The sequence below is a fragment of the Podarcis tiliguerta genome (genome assembly GCF_965153285.1).
Source record: "Podarcis tiliguerta genome assembly, chromosome: 2".
In the NCBI taxonomy this organism is placed as follows: domain Eukaryota; kingdom Metazoa; phylum Chordata; class Lepidosauria; order Squamata; family Lacertidae; genus Podarcis; species Podarcis tiliguerta.
In genome coordinates, this window is record NC_139535.1 from 102,313,485 (window position 1) to 102,333,003 (window position 19,519).

Consider the following 19,519-nt stretch of genomic DNA (forward strand, 5'->3'; position numbering starts at 1 on the left):
GCCCTTCCAGAAACAGGGTATTCCGGTAAAGGAATCTGGGGGTCCTGGATCTCGTCCGAAGTCCGCTTGAGGGGCTAGGGCCATGCCAGGACCACAGGAACCCCGGGGAGAGCTTTGGTTGATCTTCATTGACGTTGCTCCCTTGTTTGGTGTTTACCCTTTCAGACTACCATCCAGAGAGGCAGGAGTCAGTCATAGTCTGTTGCCAATGCCTAAGCCAATACCGCTCACTTTGCTGTAGTCAATAAAGCTGTGGCCTAAAATTTTGCCCAATAACTTAAACTAAAATTGTGTGTCAGTGTTTAGTTATTTACAGGGGAAGGGCTTGGGGGCCTCAAAGCACAAACACGGCACTAGGAAAAACTACAATAACTTTCTCAGTTACCAACAGAAGTCCTGTTCACATGTCTTCATTTAAACATGCAACAGCTTAGAACTGGGGCAGGGGCACTGACTGTCACGGCTAAAATGGCCGCTGTTTCTTTAATGTGAATAAAGCTGGGTCAGCATGACTCAGCGGTCTGCACCAAGTTGTATATATAGAGTGAGAAATGTTAAGTTTGGTTGCTGGTGTTTGGGTTGGTTGGTTGGTTAGTGCTGGTGTGTATAGTTATTCAGTCCTGTTTTACACAAAGACTTTTAAGAATAAAACGCTGCAAGGATATTCTCGTGGACTCTTTTATGCAGACAAGGGTCCGAGGACCAGGCTGAAGAGCAAAGGGAGGTCAGAACCCTTTCCTTCTTTTCCTCCTTTTTTGCTTTTTACAAACACTGTCATAGACCCCCCATAATCCTGAGCTGATGGGCTCCCCTCCCAGCTTTCACATTTTCAGTGCAAATGTCTGAAGAAGGTTTCTATGTGTGCTCTTTTAACAAGCTTAGAATCATCACAGCAATTAGCAAACAGGAACCTTGACAAGACAGGGGATCCTACTGCAGAGAGATTTGTAGGCACACTGAAGCGGAGCCCATGTGCCTGGGAGAAAAATTTGATCAGGTCCACATTTTAAAGTGGACCAATGCAATTTGCACTCCCTGAAACAATCAGCAAAACAATTCACAGCTATCCTTTGTAATTTGAACTTCTATGAATCTTGTGATGTAGGCAAACGGCGTGTACAAAAATACATAGATAGGTGAAAAGAACATAACAGTGTATTATATTAGGGGGGAATGCTTGCAAAATGTAAATATTAGACAAATTGCACATTAGAAGGAAAGCAAACTAAAATGTTAGATTTTTTAAATGTAGCTTACAAAAAAAAAAGACACACTGATGCAGAAATGTGGAGAACTGAACTTAGTACTAGAAAAATAAGAAACTGAGAGAAACCAAATTTGACAGATTCGTCCATCCCAAACAGGGGCCGGTGTGGTCTGAAACATTCAGCTTGTCACAGTGCCTTCAAAGGAGGAACTATGATCACACCTTGACAAACTCTAGACTTGGTTCGATTTTACTTCCATGCAGTGCCATACAGTGGTGCCTCCCAGGACGAAAAGAATCCGTTCCGCGAGTCTCTTCGTCTAGCGGTTTTTTCGTCTTGCAAAGCAACCCTATTAGCGGATTAGCGCTATTAGCGGCCTTTAGCGGCTATTAAAGGCTTAAGGGATTAGCGGATTAGCTGCTAAAAGGCTATTAGCAGCTTAGCACCTTAGAAAAGGGGGGTGGGGAGCGGAAAAAAACCTCAAGAATCGCAAGACATTTTCGTCTTGCGAAGCAAGCCCATAGAGAAATTCGTCCTGCGAAGCACCTCTGAAAATGGAAAACCCTTTCGTCTAGCGGGTTTTCCATCTTGCGAGGCATTCGTCTTGCGGAGCACCACTGTATTTTTAAAATTACTGCAACCAGTGATATTTTTCTAGAAAAAGAGGGGCTGGAGCTCACGGTGAACGCCTCCCTTGTTGTCTAATAACGGCAATGGCACCCACCTGAGAGGTGCCAGAAATGAGTTACGGTGAGCTCCTGCTGAAAAAAAAGCCCTGACTGAAACATTTACATAGTGTTGATAAGGACAACATTATGGTGGCGAACATAAAGAATCCCAGAAATTTAGCTAGCTAGAATGATGATAATAGCAATTATAAATTCGCCCACCCATACCACTCTGCTGACCAAGGCAAATGATGAGCACCTTCTCTCACAGGAACCTCAACCATGGAGATGAACCACAATTTCAGTATCAGCCAATATCAGGTTTATTCACCCATACAACGTACCTGCTACAACTCCAGCAATGTAGACAAACCCGATCCTTGCAGCACCATGTACCATTTCAAGGGGGACTCCAACTAGAAGTTGAAGGACAACATTGAGTCCAAGGTGCTCTATCCTGGGGGAAATGGAAATAGCATTAAAAAATAAAATAAATAAAATTCCTGCATTACAGGGGGGTTGGATTAGATGACCTTGGATTCCCTTTGGTACCAACAGACAAGTACAGAGACTTTGTATAAATAAATAAGTCACCATCTTAGTGCCAGGGTTTTGGGTGGGTTTTTTTAAAGTTTATTTTTATCTAGGTTAAAATAGATTATTTCAGTAAGTGGGGGGGAAATGTCGCGATTCAGGTTTAATAACCCTGTCTTTAAGCTATGTTAATTAGCAAAGTATATTTGCAAGCAGAACAATTAAGGATATTGCTTATAGGCTGGAAGACTCTGGTATAAATCTCAGCTCATCCACTAACTGGTTGGACAGCCATAGGCAAGCCACCACCTCTTAAGATAGCTAGAAAATGGCCCTCACAGTTCCAAGTAGTTAAGTAGCTACAAAACTTAACCAGCCTTGATTTACTGCCTTCTCCCACCTATTATAGCCAGGGTAGGGGGGGGGGGCACAGATTGTCATGTTAGCAAACCTAAAAGTGCCTTTGTACTCAGGATCATTTAGAATTGGGTTTGTTTGTTTGTTTTTAATGGGGAAAATACCATTTGGAAAAAGATTTTAAGAATCCCTTATACAGAAGGAAGTAGAACGAGATGCAGGGTAGTACATAAGAAAAGCCATGGGAAGATGCCCAATGTTTTCTAATGCCTCTTGCGGGGCAATGATTTATTTCGATTAGAAGACCCTTAGAGGTTCTGTTCCTCAGTGTGTTTGATGCATGCCTGTTCTTTTAAAAAAAGTCTCAAGAACCATTCCATTCAGCCCAACTCCTACTGCAGCCAGGAGCATCCGAGCCCCCTGGTCAATAAGGACCCATAAAACATAATTAGCTTTCCCATGCTCTGAATGTGTCATTCTTTAGATGACAATATAATTGATTTATCAAGGCTTCACCTTCTCCGCAACCAAACAAATGGGCCCTCGAATCAATGCAAGTCATTAGTTATGGCAGCAATACAAATGGGTGGGCCCCACAGATAATTAACGTCCGCTCAGCTTTAAAGCGGAAGGCTAAAATTTACAGCTTTGGTTTCTTATAAAGCTTTTCTCCATCGGGATCAAGACACAAACAGCACATTTTGGGGAGCTCTCAGTCACCCTTAACAACTGCCTTCTCCTCAGCTACCTTCTGGCTGTCACAAATGCCCATAAAAAAAGCAGATGAGCACAGTAAATTAAGAATTTCAAATTAACATTTTAAAGTCACAGCAGGAAGTATGACAACAATAGACTTCACCACCTTTATATTAGCTTGCCTTTTTGGGGTGGGGAGAGAGGAATAACGGCCTCACCATTAAAAGAAGAAAGAAAGAGGTTATTACTACTCTTCCAGAGATTTATTTTATTCTCTGAATGTGAAAATAATCTAATGAGGGTAGGCTGGCTATAAATGATGGTTTAGCTACCTAACTGTAGTAAGTATTCCATCATTAAAAAATAAATAAAGCAGGGGTTGCTTCTCAAGTGGGGAATGTGTGTGCACACGGTTTCGATAGCTTACACTTCCAAAAGATTTAGAATCCACTGCAAAAAAAAAAAAAAGTAATAAGGCTGTGCTGGCTAAGTCTCTTAATATTTACAGATGTGAGGCATTGGATAGTGTATCTTCCCAAGAGTTTCCCTTGGAAACCAGCCAAAGTTGTGAAAGAAACGTGATAATTAAAAGGTTCAGCACATTTTTTCAAGCGACACGACAGCCTAACAGCAACAAGATACTTGTCAAGGCAGAGGTTAGCATTTTGTGGGAAAGGGAGGCGTACTGAAAAATAGTTTAAGCACTTATTTCTTTTCAAGGTTTCAAGCTGTTTTGCAAAAGGCAGTCCTTTTTGGCTCATATTGCAATTAAAATGCACAGGTTTCAAAATGTAAAAGTGGCATTATAGGGGTGGGTCGAAGAGCGTGACCAGGCCTGTACTGGGCAGGGAGTCAGTGTTTAATCCTGCCTGCTGGTACTGTCCCAATGGAAATCTCTCACCACCACCTCAAGCAGCTATTTCCAACTTGACAAACGCTCCTATCAGAAAGCAAGCAAATTATGCAAAAATCCTGCAGATCTGTCAGGCAATGATACTTAGCGCTATGAAGTCAAGAATGATATACCCATATTTCCTCCTTCAGCTTCTGCCCCTGATGTCCTATGACCAGCAGGTAATATAAACCAGCTCTTACAGAACATGGTTTTATCCAAAGATCGCAAATCATTTTAAAAAATGGGGACTACTTTTTTATGGACACCTAAGAGCAACAGGAAGGGACGCGGGTGGCGCTGTGGGTTAAACCACAGAGCCTAGGACTTGCCGATCAGAAGGTCGGCGGTTTGAATCCCCGTGATGGGGTGAGCTCCCGTTGCTCAGTCCCTGCTCCTGCCAACCTAGCAGTTTGAAAGCACGTCAAAGTGCAAGTAGATAAATAGGTACCACTCCGGCAGGAAGGTAAACAGTGTTTCGTGCGCTGCTCCGGTTCGCCAGAAGCGGCTTAGTCATGCTGGCCACATGACCCGGAAGCTGTACGCCGGCTCCCTCGGCCAATAAAGCGAGATGAGAGCCGCAACCCCAGAGCCGGCCACGACTGGAACTAATGGTCAGGGGTCCCTTTACCTTTAAAAGCAACAGGATTCTCCCAGCGTTTTAGTTTCAGAGCAGAAGACCTAGGGCGTGATTCAGGTTTAAGGGGCCCTCCGGTGGTGCCCTCTCCTCTGTTGATGTGTTGCAGCAGGCTCATCTGGCAGGAGTGGAAGCAGCAGTACTCCAAGCAGTGCCAAGGTGGTTGGAGACAACTATTTTGTGACAATATGCTGAAGGAGGCCATTGTCTGAAACTAAAACGGCAGCTAGACCCAGCTGCCTGCCACTGCTTGGAGTGCCAGGCTGGATTTGTTTTTTTGGGGGGACAGGGTAAACATCAGCAGGGCCCCCCAGCAGCTGCCCAAGAATGCCAGGCAGTGGCTTGGTTTGTGTGTGTGTCACAGGGGCACAAAATTGTTAGGGGGTTCCAACCTTCAACACCTATTGAGTGCTGCCTCAATACAGCTGTGTGCGTCCATTGCTGGGCTTTGTTGAAAATGGCTTCTCCATGCAAACCAGGAAGTGGTCTTTCCAGACAAAGGAACTACTCTTATTTTCTTATCTCTGCGGCTGGGATCTCCTGGGTGACGTGGACGCCGTTAGGCAGTTGAATGTGCATGCGTACTCCATCTGTTTCCCTCCCTCTCACCCCCTCTGTACAGCCCTGGGCGCTGGCAACCCACGCTATGCCACTGATGCCAGATGCTTTGATGGCAGCTCTGTGTCGACCCCGTCTTTCCCATGAGGTAAGGGAACCCCCCCCCAAGAAATTCTGCCCCCCTTTTCCCCTAGAACTCACCCTGCATGCATGAATATGTAGGTGAGGTACCTCCAGGCCTGGGCACGGAGCTGAGGATGATATAACAATGAGTTCTTCAAATATAAGGGATGGGTGACTTGCAGCACAAACCTATCTAGTACCACTCCATTGTAAAGAAAGAAGGCAACCTAGGAAAGCAGGGAGATCGCACAGTTAAGTGTAATTCATTCAAGCATCTGGCCGAGAAAATATACGCAAGGAGACATACAGGCTTAATTCCAGCAAGTGCAGTAATGGCTAAAGGTCTGTCCAGATCTTCTCCCTCACATGTTTACTGTACACTTGGGGGGGGGGGCAGGGATGTGGGATTACGCTGCTACCCGTTTAAGCTTTGATGGCGAGCCACTCAACAACCACGCCCCCAATAGCTCCGCGTTTTGTGCCAGTGTGGAAGGGGGCCAATGTGTGCACACAGACATGTGCACACCGCTCCTCCTTCACAGGAGCAGAACCTCAGATTAGCCAGACTTCCTGCTTCTGTGGAGCTGCCCTGTGTACATACACTGGCATAAGCTAAAGCCCCCTTTCACACTGGTGTCACACGTGGCTGTAGGAGGATGTGTGGCTGGTGGACATGAACATCAATGGGACTTTTTCTGTGTATAAGACTAGGTTTCCCCCCTAAAAAATAATGTCAAAAATTAGGGGCTGTCTTATACACGGGTAGTGATGAGGGTGGACTGGCGACAATGTGAATCCCCCAAAATAGGGGGCGTCTTATATATGGGGGCATCTTATAGATGGTAAATTCCATCCCAATGCTTTCAACAGGATTCAGACTAACTTCTGCTTGATGCGTTTCCATATGGGGGACTTTAGTCTGATTATTGTTTAAATTGGTTCTTAAAACAATACACACACATTTTTTAAAAAATCTCTTCTACTTTCTATGACCACATACATACATGGCACAAACAGGGCGCAAGAGGCTCAAAGGCATTTTTTTTTAGTGGCGCCTAGTGTGACACTTGTATCTCAAGATTCTTGGGAATAGGGTTTGTTCCTGAAACCCAGAACACCTTCCCATTTATTAAAATGTGTTGACAGCCTTTCTACAGCACCTCCCATTGTTTTAAATTGTTCAATGTGGAATGATTCAAACAACTGTAAAATATACTGAGTCCCCAAAACGATTAAACAAGGACTGGTAAGAAAGGCAGAATTGCTTCTCTTCTCCCTCTCTTCTACTTGGAGACATATGGTATGACACAAATTGAGACAGGGCATCATCATGCTGGACATCTTCCCATCTCACCTCACATTATTAATTGCAGAAATGAGGGTGCAGAAACTCACGCCTTGCGTTATACCAGATATTACCCGCTCCATGCCCTGGGTAATGTCTAGTTGTCTATGAATAAATGCAACAGAAATCTGGTGGGTCTTCATAGGGAGGCTGCTCCATAACAAACGCAGCTTGCTGGGTGGAGAAGAGCTGGTATTATAAGCTTCCTGGCAGGTGGTTCACTGGGAGGGAGAAGGATGAGGCAGTGGGGAGGTTGCCATGGCGCATATGCACAGGCCAAGCCAATCTGGTGCTCTTGCCAGTGCGCTGGCGCTACATCAGCAGCCCTGCCATCTTGCCCCTTTCCTCTCTCTCCCAGTAAGCAGCAGTGACTCACTGGCCAGGAAGGTAGCACAGTGCCTCTGCTCCATGCAGCGAGCTTCTTCTGGGCTACACTGCTAAGCGCTACTAGAACTCCCCTCTTAGAAACTTGAGGTACTGAGAGCAAGGCACCACTGGAAGATCTTGAAGGTCGGGAAGGTTCATATGGCAGGACGCACTCTTGCACATGCTTGGATCCTTATAGGTAGGGTCTTCAAGGTCTCAAAACTGCTCTTTGTATTGGGTTGGGAAGCACAGAGGCAGCCAGTGGAGATGAGCAACAATCCGTTGAATAAGTTGCCTACTATCCAGGGGTGCAGTTAGACTATTTTAGACTTTGGACCTTTTGGATTTATGGAGATCCCCTTCTTGGGTTGGCAAGGGGTGCTACTCCATGTGGTAAGCCAGCTGTGCTGTGTCGTTGGACCCTCCTACTCATTCTGCTGAGTGGCACCTGGACACCTGCCCTAAAGTCCTACCATTGATGTGCTGCCCACTCCTACAAGCAGGGCTTTGCACCAGCTGAAGGTGGAAATCTCCTCTTACATGTGAGATTTCTAGGGCATGATCTTTGCCATCAAGGAAGAGCCCCCAGCAACCTTGGAAGATAAAAGGCCCTCCTAGCTACAGTTAGCACCCAGGAGCAACCTCACGGACCTAGTTAGCAAGGATGTGACCCCCACCTAGAACAGGCAAACACACTTCTCCGGAATCTCTTTGCTAGCTTGGCAGATACTTGCCTCTACAATGGTGATGGCAATCATGAACCAAGGTGGGGGGCAGCAGGTGTAGCTGTCGTAATACCACTTCCGATCGATCTCACGCGGCAGAGTCTCATACGCAACGTGGCGGATCAGCCGCTGGGAAAGGCTCAGTCCCGTCTCCTCCAGCAGGGCCTTGCTGCACAGCCTCCGGTTCCCCTGCAAGATGGCTTGGCGAAAGCTGTTGGACCTTTTGTTACTCATCTGGAGGAGAAGATCAAAGGTAAGGATGAGGAGGGGGAATCAACAAGCTGAAATCTAGTAATGGCTTGGTGGTTAGACTGAATGGGGTGATATCGTATATTAGCCGTACTCCGAGCAGACCCACTGAAATCAATTAGTTCATAAGTTAATTCCACTTATTTCAATGTCTACTCTGAGTATGAACATAGTTGGATATCTCTCAGGGAATTAAGTCGGCTTGGCAAATGAGGGCATGAAAAAAAATGCCAAGATGGAGAGGTTTAGCAGACTTAGGTAAAATGAACCCAGATCAGGGTACCTTGCAGCCCTTTCTACTTGTATCAAGCTCTAGGTCAAAAGAACAATAACTGGCTCTCATTCCACAAAGAATTACCCCTGAATTAACATAAAACAAATGTGCTAAATGTATCACGTGGGTTCTACTCCGCTGAAAATCTCATGTACAATAGCCATTGCCATTTCTTTTCAGAAAGTGGTCATTAAAATTGGTTTTTCGTGCTTCCAAACAAGAAACATCCCATATGCTCTTATTCAAAAAGACACTTCTGTGCAAAATAACAACATTTGCTCTATTAATCAGAGCAGGATATAGAAAAGGCCTGACTAGCAAGCTCTACTCCTTCATTGAGAAATGTAGGCAGTGTTTTTTGTAAGAAAGCAAGTGTGGGAAGAGATATGTGGTGCAGTATGCCAGGTAATGACTGGAATGGAATTTAGTCAAATATTCAGCCTTAGCTGATACTACCAAATCTGCAGGAAACCTTGTACAAGTATTGTTTCAGTGGTACTTAACAGCATAACATGCATACACTTCAATGCGGAGTAGCTATTGGAGATGACAATTTGCTCATACTGACTTTTATCATGCTGTTTGGACATACTTGCCTATTATAGGGATGGGAACCTGTGGCCCTTTGGATGTTGTTGGACTGCAACTCCCACCAGGCTCAGCCAGCATGGCCAACAGTGAGAGATGCCAGGAGCTGTGCTTCAGCTATAGCTGGAGAACCATGGGATGCCCTGTCCCTGTTCTTTTAATGTTTGATGTATTATAGTATTTTAATATTCTTTTGGAAGCCGCCCAGAGTGGCTGGGGAAGTCCAGCCAGATGGGCAGGGTATAAATAATAAATTATTATTATTATTATTATTATTATTATTATTATTATTATTATTACAAACTTAGTTGGTCTCTAAGGTGCTACTGGAAGGATTTTTTTTATTTTGTTTCAACTATGGCAGACAACACAGCTACCTACCTGTAACTTTACTTACTTAAACGAGCACCCCCGATTTTAGTTCATTAAGTAGTTCTTGCTCATAACTAGAACTGGGAAATATCTGGTTTTCTGCATCGTAACATACCACCAGCTAAGTATCGCAACATACTGATATATCACAATGTGTGAAATAAGGATGGAGACATGCAAAGGCATTGGCTGGCTTCACGGTTTTTCCTGCATTGTGATTTTTGCATAGCATACACACACATCATGATTTGTGACATATTGCCAGGTCAAAAATTATGAAACCAGTATCACAATATGGACTTCAAGCTGGTTTTGGATTCTTTTTCGCTGAGCCCTAACAGCCCTAACACACATCATGATTTGTGATATATTGCTAGGTCAAAAACTATGAAACCAATATAATGATATGGACTTCAAAGCAGTTTTCGAAGATATATCAAAATAAATATACTCATAATGAATTGAAACAATGCATTCTAGATTAAGATATATAGAGGGCTGTCCTGAGTTAATCATACAACAGCAATGGACTGTATAATATGTTTACAACCCTAATCTACTGCATGCTTGTCATAATAGTTAAAGCTGCTTTGGTTGACAAATACCGGTTAACACAAGTGTTACAAATGTCTCCCGCAAGAGAGGAGAATTTGACTCGTATTTAACTTTGTAAAGCTTTGAATTCTCCAGTGATAAACTGCTGACAGTAAACTGGGTGCAGACCCTGGCTCCAGCATGATTACAACCTCTTGTTTTGGCATATGCCCCCTAGTATTCATAGATTCCTGCATAATGAAGTACAGCAAGTATGTGGGATGCTCCAACAACACACGCTGTGAAAGCTCTTGTGCAACTGCCAAAACCCCTGCCAAGAGCCCTTTACTCCAATCCACTACAACAGTTTCCTTGACATCTGCTTGTAGATAGCTGGCAGGCCTCACTCAGTGTGAGAAATGAAGCACAAAAGCATTAGAACCCCTGCCCCTTCTTTTTTTCCTTGGCTCATGGCCTCAGGATACCCAAGCCCAAACCTTCTGCTTTTCAGACATACAATAGATACAGTGGTACCTTGGTTCTCAAACGCCTTGGTACTCAACAACTTGGAACCCAAACACTGAAAACCTGGAAGTAAGTATTCCGGTTTGCAAACTTTTTCAGAATTGTTATTTATGGAAGTCCACACGCACCCCACAAGCAGAGTTTCTGTGACTTTTTCAGCTACCCAAAAGCAGAAATGCAGCACAATGAAGCCCCTCTACTCTCCCTCAATCGCTGTATCTGCACGGCAGGAAAAGATGTGCCTGATTATTTCTGATTATTGAGCAGCTGTTAGAAGTATGAAAACCCAGCCAAAAAACACTGGCAATGCTAAAGGAGAATGCTGGACTAACTAGATCCACCATTGAGCTTGTTCACAAAAGTAGGAACGCCAGAGTGTCCCCGAGAACCCCAGACACTCTCTTCCAGGGAACACGAATGAATTGGAAGCAGAAAGCTTGCTATGCAGACATTTCCCTTCTTTCAGGTGCAGGGTTGTAAATCACGTTACCTGAGCAGCCTTTTCTTTAAAGCTGCAAATAAGGGTCATGAATTTTTCCAAATTGCTGCATGGCAGTAGCAATATATCCCAGCGAAGAGCACAGGAGACCCATGATTGTCACAGCCATACAGTTTCATAGCTTTCTTTACAATAGAGTACAGTTCAAATAAAACCCTGTTCGATTTAGAAATGGCATATGTAAAAAAAAGAAGAAAAGTGTTTGCCTTACAAGAACATAAAGAGTCATTCTGTTGTTGTTTTTTATAAATAACTTTTATTAACAGGCCAATCAAATCACATTAATTCCAAATCACATTAATTCCAAATTATACAGCCAAATTTTTAAAATTTTATAAAATTTTATTGGGGGTACCCATACTTTGCGCTCCGAAACCCGTGTCCCTAAAAGACATACTCATATATAGGTGGGCAAATACACATTTGTCCTTGAGACAGCTGGTTAGTAGAGTTTCCCACATGAATCAGGTATTTGGGTTTTAATGACTGCATTAGTAAGCCCATGAACCAGGAGAAGGAAACTCTTTATGGGGCTTGATGAAAAGATGTAATTTTCAAGATTCAAGCCTTAACCATGACAAGTGAAGATTATCTATCTCCCAAAGAGTAATTGTGAAACATATGGAGCCGAAATTGGCAAACTGTCTGCCAGCCATGAATGAGATAGTCAATGCAGTGCTCTCCATACATTGTTGTTGTTTAGTCATGTCCGACTCTTCGTGACCCCATGGACCAGAGAACGCCAGGCACTCCTGTCTTCCACTGCCTCCCGCAGTTTGGTCAAATTCATGTTGGTAGCTTCAAGAACACTGCCCAACCATCTCGTCCTCTGTCGTCCCCTTCTCCTTGTGCCCTCCATCTTTCCCAACATCAGGGTCTTTTCCAGGGAGTCTTCTCTTCTCATGAGGTGGCCAAAGTATTGGAGCCTCAGCTTCAGGATCTATCCTTCCAGTGAGCACTTAGGGCTGATTTCCTTCAGAATGGAGAGGTTTGATCTTCCTGCAGTCCATGGGACTCTCAAGAGTCTCCTCCAGCACCATAATTCAAAAGCATCAATCCTTCGGTGATCAGCCTTCTTTATGGTCCAGTTCTCACTTCCATACATCACTACTGGGAAAACCATAGCTTTAACTATACGGACCTTTGTTGGCAAGATGATGTCTCTGCTTTGCTGGCAGAAGTTGCAGTTCAGCAACTTCTGGAGAACACCATGTTGGCAACTCCTATGCTGGAAGTACAGACCAGATAGTTTTGGCTATTACTGTATCTATAAGTCTTCTGTTTATAACAGTCATGACTCATGAGCAAGAGGGAAGCATAGGCTGCAACTCCTGGAACCCAGCTGGTGCCAAATGTATTGTTCTGCTTTCCTTTGGACCACATCAGTGAGACCAAGAGGGGAGCCTTGTCATCTGGGCAGCTCACAGAGAGACCCCATGCACACTGCCCAGGCTTGCGCCTTGGAGAGGTCGCTTTGGGTGCTGTGATTCTCCAGTAGTTTGACTCTTTTTTTCAGGGAGTCAAATATATTTCTATTAAAGATTTCTTGGTTTACAAAAGTATGCGCAATGTCTCTTTCTTCAAGTTACATTTTCTACAGATCAGTTTCATTTGTTGAGACATTAGTGTTACATTAGGAAGAAAAGGGAGAAAGAGGTGGAGGGGATGATGATGAGTGGAGTGGGGTGGGGTTGGGTGGCACTGCTTCTATTCTACTTAGTGTATGTGTGGGGTTTTGTGTCAGCATCACTTTTGTGGGAAACTGACATAGGGATAAATAGAAGAAGACGCCTTCACCCCGATATGGTTACACTTTATCACATACACAGCCCAACAAGACAACAACAAGTACTCACCAACAGCATACAAATCAATCTGGCTAACCTGATCCAAACACACCCAACTCACACATAAAAACAAATTTCACTACAGCTAATCAAAGACAACCAACCACACCCTAGGGCAACCCCAACCTCTCTCACCACCAAAGGAATACAAGCGAACAGTAGTTTGACGTCTTGAGACATACGGGTGGCAATGGCTGCAGAAGACACGGGCCCTTCAACAGAACAGGAGGTAGCACTCAGGGGGTGGGGTTTCCAGTTAATGACAGGCTGCCCCTGCTCTAAATCTCAGCCAGTTCCTCCAGGACCTCACTGAGACAACAGGGATGGCTGGATTCAGCTGCAGAAGCACTGTCCTCGGTGCTGAATTCACTCCTTTGGTCTCCCATCCAGATGCCTTTGCCTTGGAAACCAGGAACCTCTGACTTCCCCTTACTTGAGCTATCATCCCTCCTCAGTCGTGGGCATCCTTATGGTTCACAACAGCCCCATCCCAACCCAGAAAAAAACCTTTACATTTTCGCTACCTATTTTGAAGCAATTTAAAAATGAACAAGCAACCCAATCAGATTTGAATGTGATGACACTGAGGGCATACAACGTTCATTCATTGCCCTTATTCTGAATAGCAGAGTAGAAGAAAAAGGAATGCATCCCCACTGTCAAGGCAACCAAGCTAAGGTCCCAGGTTCTTGTGCCCTGCTGGTGCTTTTTCTGCCTACTGGGAATCAAAGCAGCAAGCAATCAGTCTGGTTTCCCCTATAATGGGGACATGTTTCCTTTACCCCTTGACTTCTCCACAATGGGCAAATACTGTTGCCTTCTTTGCAGCACCTGGTGAAAGATCATTGAAGGGGGAGCACATTTATTTTCAATTTTCATTTTTGTTCCTTTTTTAAAAAAATATATAGAATTTACCCTCCTCCTCAAGTAATCCAGCTATTATATAAATAAATATATATGTTGATTTTTACACACAAGTAAAAAAAAGGAGAACAATTCTCAAGTGTTGTATGAAAAGGTTCCTGAAGACAACACCTCCCACTGCAGCTCAACCCTCACTTACACCAGAGTGGGAAGTTCTCCTGCACAAACCTTACTGAAATTAACAGTGTCCTCACACATCTCTTCATTTTATAAGGCTTAAGTAAGAGAACCATGCCCATGGATTGCGTCCCACCAAGGAAATCAGATCTGTCCATCTCTCACTTGTTTGTCTTAATTGGATTCAAAATATGTTCACCTTGGCTCATGGTGGGACCACCTCCACAAAAAAAGCACACTCACTTCCTTAAATAAGAACAATGAAGATCTACCCATGTCCCACAAATATGTCTACAGAGAAGGGATTGGTAACTTGTGGCCATCTAGACCAGGATGATTCAACTTTTCATATGAAGTTGGCCACCAGACAGGTTCTCCATTGCTTCTACGGAATGTCAGCCACCTTTATTTCATCCATCTCGAGGAAAGGTACTAAGCGGCGTGGTCACATACTAAAAATAATGCATAAAAACTAAATACTTTTATTCTAATTTGGATAGAAGCTGGGGTGAGATGTGGAAGATGAATTGATCCATAAAAGAGGAAGAGTTGTACCATCAAAAGTACTCCTAAACCCTGCTGTTCGCAGCATGGTTACCAGCATGCTGCAGAATCAAGTTATGATTATTATTATTTATATACAGAAACCCAAATAAGCAGAAGATGCTCTGTGAAGAAGTAGGAATTGAAGGCATGCAAGAGGTGATATCTGTTCAGCGAGGCAAGCAGCAAATGAAACCTTTCTGTTCACAACACCTATCTGCGCTTACGTTCCATTAATTTTACGAGGGCCTGAATATTAGTTGCTTTTGATCACATCTGGGTGATAAAAATGCCAAGAGCCATTTAAACTGGTAATCTTACAAAAGCAGTAAATGTTGGCATTAGGAGATGAAATTAAAACCCTTAGGGAGCACACTGACAGTTCTCCAGAGAGGACATTTCGCATAATGACCTGACTTCATTGTTGCAACAACAGCAACAAAATAATATTCCTCGCTTCTTACGTATTAAGAACATTCACAGTCCACCTCTTTCAGTTTCCCAAACGACTTTAAACTTCAAAAAGTTACATGTTTAAAATTTTGTTTCAGAATATCAAGATGATCAAGGGTCTGGAAACCAAGCCATATGAGAAAATGTTGAAGGAGCTGGTTATGTTTAGTCTGGAAAAGAGGAAACTGAGAGGAGATATGATAGCCATCTTCATATATCTTAAGGGCTGTCACGTGGAAGAGGGAACAAGCTTGTTTTCTCCTGCTCTGGAGGGTAGGACTCGAGGCAATGGCTTCAAGTTACAAGAAAGGAGATTCCCACTAAACATCAGGAAGAACTTTCTGACAGCAAAAGCTGTTTGATGGTGGAACCGTCTCCCTTGGGAGGTTGCCTCTCTTTCCTTGGAGGTTTTTAAGCAGGGATTGGATGGCCATCTGTCACGGATGCTTTAGCTGAGATTCCTGCATTGCAGGGGGTTGGACTAAATGACTCTTGGGGTCCCTTCTAACTCTAACTCTTGTAATGAGGACTCCTAGATGTTTTTTCCTTAAGCAATGGACACAGGCCTGCTGCTTCAAACATGTACGTTTCTTAGAATGCAGATCAGTGTAGAAAAGAAGTCTGTGAAATTTGCATGCTCAAGATGCCCACTTTCTCCAGCACAGAGACACTAAGGGTGTAGCAGTTGACACAACTGTTTAAAGCAGCCCTCAGCAAATAAGCAGAACTTGGAGAATAATTCTGTCCTAAAAGAACAGGTAAGCAGCAAAAGCAGGGACACAGATATTAGGTTTATGTTATTGGGCAAATTTGGCCACAACTTTATTGAATTACAGAATGTGAGCGGTATTGGCTCAGGCATTGATTGGACCCGACTATATCTGACTCCTGCCCACTGTGCAGGAAGTCCGGTAAGGGGAAACTACCGGGTAGGGGGAGCCCTGTCGATGCAAACCAACTCGCGCTCCCCCTGGTGTTCCTATCAGGGTCGTGTCAAGGCCCTAGCCCCCAACCGGGCTTCGGACAAGATCAACGGCCACACACCCCGCCCAGCAGATTGGCTGGCCGGGTGGGCTCTGATGCTGCCGGGATCCCCAGGCAACGGGGGACAAAGTCCCCTACCCCTGATGGGGAGTGGGTGACCACGTGGTCCACCGCAACTCCTCCCCACTGGGAAGTGGAGCGGATTTCTACACAAGAAACCCATACCAATTCCACAGTCATGTCTTCTACTAAAGAAACCTAGGATGCATAATTTGATGAGGGTGCCGAGAGATCTGCAAGAGTTCTTTAGCACCAGTTTCCAGGTCAGGAGTAGGGGTTTTTGTGTGTGTGTGTGTGTGTTGGAAAGGCGGGGGAGTAATAAAAACATACCTGAAATTTCATCTTTCTTCTCGGCCTTTTAAGAGGCAGGGAACTGAAAAACTGGAATATTAATTTTCTTAGCTTAACTTGTGTATTTTCTGGCATCTCTCACATTTTGTGATATGATAATAGTGCTACATAGGGCTGAAGCTGATGCAACACAGGAGACTTGCAATTGGCTCTATTTTGGCCCTCGGTTTCTGAACTGCCTTGTATTTTTGTCTTGATTTATGGGAATGCTTTCATGCTCACAGCCCCTGGCTAAATGCAGCAAAGAAAGTCTGAATCTGTTGTGTGGCTTTGCTTGCTTAGCTCTTGGAGCTATAAGGTTCTGCAACTGCTGTGGGCTTCCGGTTTTAAATGTAGTCTATTTGTGGGATCAAGGTCAGATACGTTATTTATGTACGAGGCAACACCTTTTTGTTTTCTGCTTAATATACATTCCACCTTATATTCAAACCTAAAAAAAAAAACCCAATACAGATATCCAAACAGTATGGTGATCACACACACAAAGAGTCCTGCAGGATCAGACCAAAGGCCCAACTCTTTTCTGTTCTGTTCTCATAAATTTGTATACATTCTGCCTCTTGTACTGGAGGTAGTACCAGCCATTATGACTAGTTGCTATGAATAGCCTTATCCTTTGTGAATTTGTCCGAACCCTTTTCAAGCCATCCACAATGCACAGCAGTAGCAAATTTCACAGCGTAACTAGGAACCTGTGTGAAGGAGCATTTCCTTTTGTCTGCCTTGACTCTTCCAATATTCTGTTCCATTGGATGGCCCTGGGCTCTAACATTATGGGAGAAAAATCTCTCTCTGCCCACTACACCCACAGGACACATAATGTTCTTCACCTCTATCAGACCCCCTCCTTACTCACCTTTCTTCTAAACTCTCATCATAGGGGAGTGCGGAAGCATTGCAGCATTTGCCGGCGCCTGGGGCATGTGTGTACATGCACACACGCCAGGTGGGTCACAGAGGGCTCAGGGAGCCCACCATGCCATTCCAGCCCTTGCCACCAGTGCCAAGTGGGAAAATCACACTGTCTGCCCACAGGAAACTGACACGCCGATGTGGCCCTTGGCAGGCAAATCACGGGGTGGCCAATCAGCAAGGCGGCAGGGGATGCGGTGGCAAGGCCAAGCCAGACTCTGGGGCTCAGAGACCCCCAGGAGCAGGCAGGGCAGGGATCCCTGTGTGGGGCTAGGTGGTTTGTGCCCTCTTGGAATTATGTGCCTGGGGCTACGGGCCCCCCTGTCCTGCAATGTTACACCCCTGGGGGAGTTGCTCCAGCCCCTTGATCATTTTTGTGGAATCTTTTCCAGCTCTACAATATCCTTTTTGTGAGCAGAAGTGAACACAACAATCCAAATACAGTTGCACCCGAAAAGATGTGTACAGTGGTACCTCAGGTTAAGTACTTAATTCGTTCTGGAGGTCCGTTCTTAACCTGAAACTGTTCTTAACCTGAAGCACCACTAGCTAATGGGGCCTCCCGCTGCTGCCGCGTGATTTCTGTTCTCATCCTGAAGCAAAGTTCTTAACCCGAGGTACTATGGGTTAGCAGAGTCTGTAACCTGAAGCGTATGTAACCTGAGGTACCACTGTATATACCACTGTAATGATCATGGCAGTTTTATTTTCCTATAGATCCCTAACATGGAATTTGCCTCCCCACCCCCAGCAGCAACATGCAGGGTCAACTGTTATATTGAGCTATCTATCTACCGTAATACCTAGATCTCTTTCCTGTTCAGTGACCACCAATTCAAAAACACGTGGTTAGGATTCTTTATGCCCCTGTGTGTAACACTTTGCACTTGCTTACCTTAAACTTTATTTGCTATTTTAATGCCCATTCACCCACTTGGGAGAGATTATTTTCGAGCACCTCACAATCTTTTAGTTTTTACTACTCTCAGCAATTTGGTGACATCAGCAAACATGGTCGCCACACTTCTCATCAGTGTTGTTTTTCTAGAAAAAGAGGTACATTCGTACCTTGGTTCTTTAACGTCTTGGTACTCGTACGTTTTGGCTCCCAAACACTGCAAACCTGGAAGTAAGCTTATGAAAGTTTTTCAGAAGCCGAATGTCTGATGCAGTTTCCACTTGACTGCAGGAAACTCCTTCAGCCAATCAGAAGCCATGCTTTGGTTTTCGAATGGTTTCGGGAGTCAAATGGACTACCGGAACGGATTACGTTTGAGAACCAAGGTATGACTGTACCGGAACTCACCATGAACACCTCCCTTGTTCTCTTATAATGGCAATGGCACCCACCTGAGAGGTGCCAGAACTGAGTTCTGGCTGAAAAATGTTCCGCTTCTCACCGATATTCATGTGTGTGAGAGAGCATTTAAATGTGTGTGCATTTAAAAAAAATATATATGTACAAGTATGTCCCTTATTTTGCCTAAGCTCAAAAGCAGTTTGTCTTCCTTCTCATATGCTAATATAATTGGTTAACATAGACATAACTGCATAATTATAAATTGTATGTTCATGTGTGGGGTTTTTGAGTGGGAGAAGATCAGATATGCTCATTTGGCTCACGCTTATGACTGCAGATAGGAGTATTTGCTTCTCCTCCAGCTCAGAACCTCTCTCGAAGTCTGCAGCATGACTGTTCGTTTTACTCATTTTAAAGAATTTGAATTGGGCATGGTGATGAAATGTTGTTAACTTGGGTGTTGATAGGAAAACAGCAGCGGTGGATTTTAGCCGTTTATTTTCACCCTTTCAATTAAAATGCTTAAAGCTCCACAGGTCAACACTGCACAAATTCTAGACATGTTTTAGTTCCCATTCTAGTTCACCTCTGTATCACCTGTATACATAACCAGTATAGTAAAGGTAAAGGGACCCCTGACCATTAGGTCCAGTCGTGACAGACTCTGGGGTTGCGGCACTCATTCGTTCTACAGGCTGAGGGAGATGGCGTTTGTCCACAGACAGCTTCCGGGTCATGTGGCCAGCATGACTAAGCCGCTTCTGGCGAACCAGAGCAGTGCACGGAAACGCTGTTTACCTTCCCACCAAAGCGGTACCTATTTATCTACTTGCACTTTGACGTGCTTTCGAACTGCTAGGTTGGCAGGAGAAGGGACC

The 19,519-nt window shown here is 44.3% G+C and overlaps 1 protein-coding gene across 7 annotated transcripts in view; it reads right to left on the reverse strand.

The window, feature by feature from the left end:
- Positions 1-19,519, reverse strand: part of RHBDL3 (rhomboid like 3) — a 143,735-nt gene that overhangs the window by 26,059 nt on the left and 98,157 nt on the right. For all 7 annotated transcript variants that reach the window (XM_083427770.1, XM_083427764.1, XM_083427769.1 and 4 more), the window contains 3 exons: positions 8,119-8,343; positions 5,752-5,900; positions 2,221-2,333 (listed from right to left, as the gene is read on the reverse strand). In XM_083427770.1, the coding sequence (XP_083283896.1) occupies positions 2,221-2,333; positions 5,752-5,900; positions 8,119-8,343 (487 nt within the window). The remainder of the gene's footprint in view (positions 1-2,220; positions 2,334-5,751; positions 5,901-8,118; positions 8,344-19,519) is intronic.